Source organism: Theobroma cacao, chromosome 2, assembly GCF_000208745.1.
Source record: "Theobroma cacao cultivar B97-61/B2 chromosome 2, Criollo_cocoa_genome_V2, whole genome shotgun sequence".
Lineage (NCBI taxonomy): Eukaryota > Viridiplantae > Streptophyta > Magnoliopsida > Malvales > Malvaceae > Theobroma > Theobroma cacao.
Genome location: NC_030851.1, coordinates 40,882,157 through 40,892,562, shown reverse-complemented (window position 1 = coordinate 40,892,562; position 10,406 = coordinate 40,882,157). Strand labels below are relative to the sequence as shown.

Genomic DNA, 10,406 nt, shown 5'->3' with positions numbered 1-10,406 from the left:
TTAAAAGAATAAACGACCATATTCTTTGTTGAATGATTATCAAAGATTTAATTCAAGCTATGTAATTTACATCTAGGCCATAAGGCCAAAGGCATACAAAAATTGGGTTCTTAACTCTCCGATAATATCCGCCGCCACTATTTACACTCCACCAAAAGAAGAAGAAAGAAAGAAAGAAAGGAAAAAGAAAGACCCCCAAAATCCCCCATGACTATTAGCATGGCTAGGAGTTTCAATCATGCCAGCAAAGGAGCATAACCACACATCTCCTTATTATGTAAAGCCTTGCCCTTTGCTCCCTGAGGACTCCTCCAAGCCCTCTGCTTGATAGCCTTCTCTTTGAGGCTCCCACGGTGGCACTGCTCATCTTCATCTTTGCTTGTGCTGATGATGAATACTGTGATGAATGTGAATGTGGGAAGGATCAGAAAGTAGAGTTAAGAGTTTGAGAGTTAGAGGAGTCAATGACTTTGGTTGAAGTTAAAGAGGAAATGTTTTGGGGGGGGTCTTCTTATAGGCAGGAAAAGGGGGGGTGTGGTCCTGGCTTACATTGGTCTAGTAAAGAGCCAACGATGGGGCGTGAAAGGGCGTGCAGTGCCCCCTAACCCACCAGACAACACCGCTTGGACCCCACCCCACTTGGGAATCCATGCTCCATACTCCCTACCGCCAACACCCAAAGCAAAATGATAAACGAATCCAAACAAGCCCCTACCCCTTTCTCTCTCTCACTCTCATTGCCATGTCATACTCTATCTCCTAGCTTCTGCAGGCATCACCCACCAGCACAATGGGTCGGCCATAAATTTTCAATAAGCTTTTAGCATATTTCCTCTTGTTTATGCCTCTGCCTTTCAATATGTGGATGAGTAGTAGGAGGAGATTATTAATGGATGACGAGGAGAGACACCATATTTTTTATTTAGCAAAAAAATATAAAAAAATTCCCTTTCTGTTGTTTCTTTCTTATTTTCTGTTGGAACCAACTCGTTTAAAAAGAAAAAGCTAGTTGAATCCTGCATAACAATTCATATTAACTTCCCACTCAACTTGTTTAATTACAGACTTGACATTTGATAATGAGCTCATCTTATCATCTTTTTTGACCCTAATTTAAGATCATCTATGTGGGGACATGCTGTCATGGATGATTAATTTTTACTTTCTTAAAGCAATCAAACAATAAAGTAATGGGGTTAATGACTTAATGATGTGACAAGAAACTGAGGTCTTTGGAGACACCGTACAGCTACTACTGACAATTAAAATTACATGGCTTGGCTGCATGTTTGTGTCTATGGAGGAGATGCCAAATATAATCTCAATATCAGAGAATTATATATAATTAATTTCTTCATAGTTGTTATGATTTAACATAATCTTGATTCTTTCTTTCTTTTTTCCGATATCTGGAGATTGATGTTCTTGAGTTTTGACCATTTCTTTTAAAATTTTACTTGTGAGTTTTGAGTGGATGATGCATCAGTTTGTGGTGTTACACATAGCTTAATCATGTAACTATGTAAAGTTGGCAGCAGACACAAATAAGAATAAGATCCCACCGACATTGTAATTCTTGAGATTTGCTAGGAATTAGACTTTCAATTCACATCAGGATGAAATCCTGGTGAAGCATTTGACAGAGTGGTCACATTGGAGATGAGATAATCAATAGGAAATAGTATAATATAAAAGGAATGAAATATTTGCATGCATTTCCGAAATCCAAATCATAGGGTTCTTCCTGTCCTTTGCTAGTTGGCAAGCTCTGGCAAATATTGAGGTCTGGCTTTGCAGGAGTTCGAAGCCACTTTGCAATAAAAATTTTATCAGAAGTACAAAAAAATCCCCTAAAGACCAGTAACCCCACATGCCAAATTCCAGGAAAAAAGAGAAGCAAAGAAGCCATGGAAGTAAAAATCTCAAGGTCTCAAGGTTATGACCAAAGATTCCATTATAATAGTACAAAAATAAGATTGATAAAAGCAAGGTAAGAAGCTCAAAACCCATCTAAGTGATTGATTAAAATACAGTAAACTAGAAGAAAAGCAAGGGCACCCACTTGCTTGGTCTCGTGTTCCTCCCAATTTTCTCATATTGGACGTCAACTTCCATTAACCCTCTCTGCCTCTGTAAACAATTAATCATTTTCTATTCTATCTTTGAACAATATCTTTAGGCTGTCAATATCGGTTTAAGAGCTCTCCTATTCTTTTTATGAGTCTTAAGACAAGATTTTAAGATGCTATTTGTAGTGCCCGCTAACTTATACATAGCAACATACAGTCTCAGGGTTTTCTATTGATTTGGAGCGTTCAAAGCTGCTTAATTATAACATTACAACCTTTGAAGACAAAGAACAGACAACATGTTATGTAATAATTTATGCTTCCGATAAAGGGTTAGTTCTTCTGTGGTCAAATTCAGCGGTTGTTTCCTGGCAGAATATCACAAGAATTATGATATATAGGGAGTGTTAGACACCCAAAAAAGCATTGGGAATTTCAACTAGATTGTAGAGACAATGTTACATAAACAAATCCATCAAATGCACTGCAATCAAAGTGTTACAGGCTTAGATTACAGTGGCTCCTGCTGCATTTTACATTTATAAACAATGGGTTTTGGCTTGGTTGTATCGCGGTGAACAAGGAGGTCAGAGTTGCACGTGAAGTTATCGTGATTTGCAAATGGCATTGCCTCCATTAAACTCAACATGATTATATATAATTGATATTCTCTCTTCACGTACTGATAAAATAGTTTATTATTAGTTAGTCCCATCACCATGTCATTGTTCTTTGCTGCTTCTTTATTATGCAACTTTCTTTCCCACATGTCGTGCTCCCATCGCTCTCTCCCTTAATTGCAGTTTAACTCTTCAATCATTCAAATGGCTAACGGTTGCCAATGGCCTTGACCGCTTTGCAGTAAAAAGGTTACCCAATTCTCATAGCTGGGGTACTAGTGGGAACCATTAGAACCCCATTGAGAAGGGAGAGATGAGCATGGCATAACTCTTCAATTCTTTTTTCTGAGAGATGTTAAGTTCATCTCACTATATATAAAAAGAAAAAGGAAAAAAAAGAAAACTCTGATTACAGTTGTCTCCTTTATTACATATAAATTTTAATGGACTTTGCTTAGGGAGAAGCTTGCTTGAGAGTTCATTCAGTACTTTATTAACCACGTACGGATGGATTTTTTTTCTTTTAAAAGATGATCATGGAGTCTAAGCAATCAACTTTCCATGGCCGGCAAGCTCATTGCTGGTCACTGTACAATAATAGGTTCTAGCATGTTACTCGATTTAATTTTCCTGCCTGGCCTAGCCAATCAATGCGCTAGTTAATATTGCAGATGGGTTTTTCGGGATTTGGAAAACCCATTCTTTATCTGAGAGCTCTCCATATTTCTTGATAGGGCAGGATGCTCTACTGACAACGCCATTCAACATTATGTTGAAAAGTAAAACAAAAGATGGAGATGGTTAGGTTTTAGGAAGTTGGTTGCCTTAAGTCTTTAGAGTTCTTGATTTAATATCATGTTACATTTTTAAGACGGATGTGTAATCTAATTCTCGGTTTTATTCGAAAAACTTCGAGGTACTTGCCTTGTTTTGATTCCCAAAAATTAAAAAGAATTTTTTTTCCGAATTCCTTACTCTTTGGAATGGCTAAGAAGTATCTCCAAGATTAAGCAGTGCATAACTCTTGGCAGCTGGCTTAGGAACCTCTGGGGAAAACGGCATGGGAATTGTTTATAGTCTTCAGAAAAATTATACAAAGACACAGCAGGCTTCATAGCAGTTTCAGTTTAATTCAGAACTGTACTAAACCTTTTATTATTCACAATAGCACTCACACGTGCATTCGAAAGATTCCTGGTATGTTCCTATAGAATTCCAGCTAAATTCCTTTATCATCATTACTGTGTTTCGAAGAGGATGGTCAGTTGTCATTAATACACAAAATTTACATCCAAAAAAGAACAAAAAAGAAATTGTTTGTACTGTATATACAACTCTAATCCTCTCTGGGGATCCACCTGCTCCACCATAAGCTTTTGCTGCGTCTGCTAAGCTCATCCATGCTCTCATTCAATGTTCTAACAATCTTCCTCTGAAGCCGAAGAGCTGACGCAAGAGCATTTCTTTGTGGACTCGGCTTCTTCTTTGGCTTTATATCCTGCACAATAAGGAGAAGACTCAGTTAAAGATTTATCCGGTTTATGATGCTTGCAAGAATGCATTGGGACTATAGTTTGATACAGACTCTGAGTTCCTGAAGCTGTGCTTCTGTGAAGCCACCTTCTTTCTCTGTCCCAGATTTTGCCATTAAATTGATTACCCAGTTGGCAGCTTCCCCGTAATCCTGCTGTGTAGCCCTGATGAATTGCAGCTTCAGATTCTGTATGAAGGACAAAGCTAGTAGTCCTTCCCTATCGAAGTAAGGGTGAGCCAAAGCTGCTTTTGCGCTGATTCTTTGTCTTGCTTTGTATCGAACCATTGATGTCAGAAGTTCCCATCCTATCCCATTGTCTAAATCCAGCAGCTCAAAGCCCTTCCTGACATCAGGGCTAGCGCGAGGCTCTACAGTTTTCCTCCAAGCAATCAAGTCATAATCACACCTCTTTAGCTGACGGTTGAATTGAATCAAGCTACTGTCTGTCCTTAACGATGGAAATGCCTGTTTGAAGAAGACTATTTCGAGTTTAATAGAGCTAGTGCTTCAATTCTAGCATAATGATTGCAACCAGGGTATCAATATAAAACAATGGTGTTATTATTCACAGATGTTACATCTAGAAATACACATTGACAGGAACAGAATACATTACAGATTCTGCTACTTTAAAAACATAACCAAAGATGTTAAAGCTTAGCTATTGGCATCAGAAGCTATATAAGATTGTTGATGCTTAACTATTCTCAGTATAATGATTTTTGTCTCAAGCAAGCCTAACTTTTGACTATTGAGGATGTCATCTTGAAACTTCCCACATCTTCTCTATGTGATTTTTCATGCACTATGACATTTGCAGTTTTAAATTTTGATGATGTTTGCAATGGATGCAGGAGAAAATCAGCTTGAAGAATTGGGATATTTTGTCTTTATCTGAACTAATTCCACTTGTCACAAGAATATACAGTTAGTTCAGAATTTAACTTTGGAACCACTCATCCACTACTTAGTGTTTAAGCTTCTCATATCCACTAAAGCTATTTTGTGCAGTATCTGTTATGTTTAAGTTGATTTATCACTTAAATATGTAATCTCTAAAGTGATGTTAATTTCGATAAGGTTAACTTTTTATCTGCTTTCAGCGTCATCTGTTGTGTCAATTTAGCATTAACATTCGAAAAACAATATTAAAGATGACTTTAAGCATCATCTTCCACTCACCATTTGTAGGAAAATGAGACCAGCACTGTAGATATCAAATCTATCTGGCAGATTCATCTGTTTGGGAATAACAACAAAAGTCTCTGTCAACAGAAGCAAAAGAGCAAGGTGATCATAAACTTGGAAGAATCTACTGAGATACAAACCTGCCACAGAACAGGCGAAAGTGCAGTTGCCACTGGCGCTGAGGGTGCAGATGGAGTTTGTGTACTCATGATATATTGCTCTGGTGCAGCATATCTAAGAAACAAAAAAAAAAAAAAATTGTATCCCTAATAAATCAAGAAGAAACTATATGGAGCTGGATGCTATGTTCTGAAGTATCAATCAAAGATGTGCATTTGAGCAGTGGCTTGTGGAAAACTGCAATACTCCAAACAGAAATTTGTCTCACTTCACTCATTCCAAGCACAAAACTCTTACCACCCCATTGCCCAGCCACTCTTATGTCTCACTACCCTGTAGTTAATTTCTGCTTCAATACTGATCAAGCACTGCTTCAGGACTGAGTAATAGGGATGATTATTACTGAGAAGGTGTTCTAGAGAGAAATTATATTCAAAGTTCATGGATAGTTCTAGGCAAATGTTAAATATGGGAATAATTTTGTTAAATTTTGGGTGTAAAATTTGTTGACTTGTACCGAACGAAGTTCTTGAGCTATTGACTTTGATGATTTGTCTAGGCAAGTGATGCGAGAACAGCATTATTCATGCCATGGACCAAGTCTATTCCTAGGTTAGAGACCTAACAGACATGAATTGTGATGATAGCCATTTTGGATAATACTTGAACATCAGCCTACAATCAGATATCTGTGTTGCTTTCAGATAAGAAATTACCTTGGATCCAAAAGAAATTCCTTTGGAATATAGTTGATGCCCACTCTCAAATCTGCTGCAGCTCCGAGATCAATGATTTTAAATGTACGAGACCCTGCTCAAGTTTTAAAACAGCAAACAATTAATCTAAGAATAGCTGGAACTGGAAAATCTTTATTGGCTAAGTAAAGCCAGCTACCATTACCTTCAGAGAAAATAATATTTTGCGGCTTGATATCCCTGTGCACAATTCCTGTTGAATGAAGACCGTCCAAGGCAAATAAGATCTGTCTCATGATAGTTTGAATGATTTGATTTTCCCTTTCCAAGCCCTTCGGCAAATTCTGGACCTCTCCAAGTAGCATGGTTTCTACCTGGTATTATATGAAACAATTACTAGAGTTGGCAATTAAAAGCTAAACTGAGGCAAGATAAACTGCTGATTTTTGAGAACTTTTTGAATTTCTAAGCCAGTCCTTAACATAAAAAACCTGTTAAGATTCAATAATTATTTCAACCATGGCCTAATAATCTAACTATCCACCTACAGCATTACATCCATACAGGCAGAGAAAGTACCCTATATAAATATATAAAATTTAATTAAAAAGAAAAACTGATGAGAGAAAGTACCAACATTGTAGGGAAACTCTTTGCTCTGCATCAAATCTGAAAGTGTGGCCTCCCCCTCGAAATTCCATACAAGCCAATATTCTCCTCCTTTCTTTGAGGAATTCTGAAAGATGTTTCAAAGATAACAATTTCAAGTCAGAAAACCAAGAAATGGACAAAAAAAGAAAGAGTAAATGATCAAGACTCAGCAATCAAACTAAACTTTATCTATTGAGATAATGGTACCCTTAATTCATATGGTAGTAGTAGTAGTCATAAAGATGAACACCTCAAGAAAGCCGTATACAAAACTAGCACAGCTGTTTGCACAAGCTCTTCGCACGCGCTCATTCATCCAGATTTCGACTGCACCATATTCAGTAGCCTTTTTCAAGACCAAGTCACCCTCTTTCTGATAATAAACAAAACACCCAAAATTAGTTAACGGCTGACATCTCATATCTATTTCCACCATTGCAGACTTACAAAGAGCCTTTTCAATTACCTCTCAAGAGCCACATACCAAATAAAACAGATCATCAATTCCTTTGTTTTGTAAAATCAAACAATCCTAAACCACTTACTGATAAAAGCAACTAAATTCAACAGCTTAACATCCCAATTCGGATAGCAAATGCAAGTTAAAGAAATGCTGAAATAAATACAGAATTTTTTACAAAGTGGATTTCCTCAAACACGCCATACCTTTGAATTAGGCTTCTTAGCCAATGAAACTCTATAAACCACACCAAAAGCACCCTCGCCTATCTTCTTTCCCAAAACAAAATCATCCTGCAGAACCAGAAAACAAACGCTTTTAACCACAAAACAAATCCCACAAGGAAATGTAACAGAAATCCAAAATTGGCCATGAGTTCAAGTGTTCACTCACCTTCTTGAAAGTTGGTCTAAACAGCCTCTCAACAAAGGCAAGAACAAACATGTCAAAAAACCCAGGAGCCACACCGGGAGTAGCCCAGAGATAAGACAAAGCACCCAAAGCCAACATCGCACCAGGTACAGTGAGGGTTAACCCATCAGGCTTGGGCAAAGTGCTTCTATAAATGATATCCCCACACTCCATGACAGTGCATGGCAACCCCACTCCCACTCCCACAAAGAGATCCCGAACTGCATCAATTAGTTCACCTTTCAAGGACAAAGCTCCGAGCGTTTTGGGAATTGAGGGGTTGGTCTTTGTAGAGAGTTTGAGTTTGAGTTTCTTGCCAAGAAATGGAGATGGAGATGGGTGTTTTATCAGTTTCTGGGTGTTGCATGGATTGATAAGACCGATGTTAGCTCCACCGGCTGCAACCGTGGCCATGCCTGTGGAGAGGTATGCTAATTTGGGAGGCTTGGAGCCGTAGAGGAAGTATAGAAACAGAGAAAGAGACACTGTAGTTTACACGAATCTGCTTCAAATTTAGACCACTGGTTGCTTTGTCTTTAGTCTATGATATTTTATTTTTTCATTTTAGGATTGATCTTATAGTGACAGTTATTTCCGGTATTTTTTGTGGAAGACAGGGAACTCACTGGATTGAGGAGTCCCGCGCACCACATGCTACACGTTGACAGAAACAGGGAACAAAGGTTTTTTTACTTAACATCCGTTGTGAGTATTATCCACTGCTGATGGGCCGCAACAGGCTTTTCTGCCTGATGAGGCCCTCTCTCCTTTCGGATCAGGATTCAGCTATACCCTATAACAATACTAAATCAGTGTCATTTACCCATTCATGGGCCGGAATAGATGAATGTAGAGATGATACGGAACATCTTATAATCGGGGTATCACAGCTTCCTTCACTGCCCGTTGATAGGAAAATTTCATCTCTAGCATCTCATCCACCGAGGATAGACGGGCCTAGGGTCCCAAAACCCAACCTGCCCGAACCCATACTGCCCCAACCAACAACTTATCATTTCTAGTACTCGATCCTCATCCGAAAAAAATGGACAATTATAACTCAGAATTTCTATTTGATGCAGTTCTCAGAACAAGCACATCTGCCACTTGGTCAGCTTTCCTATAAACAAAACGTATAGGGGGTCCGTCTGCCACTGGTAGTCATGGATTATCACCTTCTTGGAGTAGTGGAGGAACCTGCATCCTGTGAAACATATGAAAGTTGACCTGAAAGAGTCATGCAAATCCAATGAGTAAACACTTTATTAGATTCTGCAGGGCAAATTGAATTCCAGAACGAATGAATTGTCTGCAATTCTGCAAAACTTTTACTAGTGATGCTGATACCAAGCTACAGGGAGTAACCTACAGCAAACTTATTCTGTGCGTCTGTTATATATGAGTTATGACACCCCCACAGGCAGCAAGTTCCTGGTTACGATTTGCCTGAGCTGAAGCTTGACCTTCTGTTTGATTCTATTGAGATTGGACAAGCAAAGAATCTCTTGCAGTTCCAATCTTGTTGTCAGAGAAAACAACAAAGTAAACAAAACCTTAAAGCGCGCATGTCACGGGTGAAACTCGAGATTGAGGCTGTCATACTACTTTGTCACTGGAAAGTTCAAAACCTACTAGATCCACCAAAGACAAAGACTTCAGATACCACTGACTCTTTACGAATTAGTTATCAGTTATGGAAATAAACACTCCCCCCAGTCCCCAAGGCTTCAAATAAGGCATGATCAACGGAACCAGTAGAATATGGCTATCATCATGTTGACTGTGAATCCTGGTATCTCCATTCCAATGTTTCTTTTATGAAGGAGAGAGATTTACATTTATTTCCGATGGGGAATGGAGGCAAAAAATTTTGTAATTTTGTCTCAATTGATTTGCCTTTATTGGTGTAGTTGAAGGGTGAGTTAATAATGCCTTAAACGCACCACGTGCAAATTATCAAAGACAATTTATCATCAAAGGCATGTAAAGTTTGCTTCTATGTTCCTCAATCTGGGGTTTTATCCAAATTTAAGCATCTTAATTTTGGTGGTCTTAATTTTTTTTCTTTAATAAAATTTTTGATTTCTTGTACCCAAAGGATATTCGCAGGACAGTTTTGTATTTTTCTTTTATAAGTTTTGTATTTTGAACTCTAAATTTGTTAATAAATTTATTTTTTTATAATAAAGTAATTATTATTATTTCAATTAAGGACTAGATACCAACAATTAATGAAGGTGATATTTATTTAAAAAAAATATTATAATTAATGTAGAGCAATATATGTGTTGGTGGCATGGATGCCACGTCTAAGGAAAAGGCTTTCCCAAGGACAGTTTATGAAAAAGGGGTTCAGCTGTGAACCATTTTCTCGTTAAATGCTGCCGATGTGTGTATTTCTATTTTGTCCCATCATTGTCCAAGTCCAAATCCCCTTTCTGAGACCACACCAATTACCAAATGCAAAACAAAACAACCACCCTTTGATTTTTCATCCTTTGTGGGGCTCATCACAAAATGCTTATGATATACAATAGTTGGATTGATGGATGCCAATTCATATGTTACATCATATTTTGTTGGGTCAGGTGTATAATTTATTTTAAAAAAAAGTAAGAGACTTTAATAATCCAATTAATAATGCACTAAAAAGGTGGC

General features: G+C 37.9%; 2 protein-coding genes across 2 annotated transcripts; both read right to left on the bottom strand.

The window, feature by feature from the left end:
• LOC108660746 lies at positions 1-492 on the bottom strand. Its single transcript, XM_018115097.1, has one exon. The coding sequence runs from the start codon at positions 371-373 to the stop codon at positions 233-235; it is 141 nt and encodes a 46-aa protein (XP_017970586.1). The 5' UTR covers positions 374-492; the 3' UTR covers positions 1-232.
• LOC18610541 (serine/threonine-protein kinase STN7, chloroplastic) lies at positions 3,800-8,264 on the bottom strand. Its single transcript, XM_018116335.1, has 10 exons — positions 7,731-8,264; positions 7,544-7,630; positions 7,128-7,250; positions 6,864-6,962; positions 6,432-6,600; positions 6,248-6,341; positions 5,552-5,645; positions 5,406-5,462; positions 4,275-4,688; positions 3,800-4,187 (listed from the first exon to the last, which is right to left on the bottom strand). The coding sequence occupies exons 1-10, from the start codon at positions 8,160-8,162 to the stop codon at positions 4,026-4,028; spliced, it is 1,731 nt and encodes a 576-aa protein (XP_017971824.1). The 5' UTR covers positions 8,163-8,264; the 3' UTR covers positions 3,800-4,025.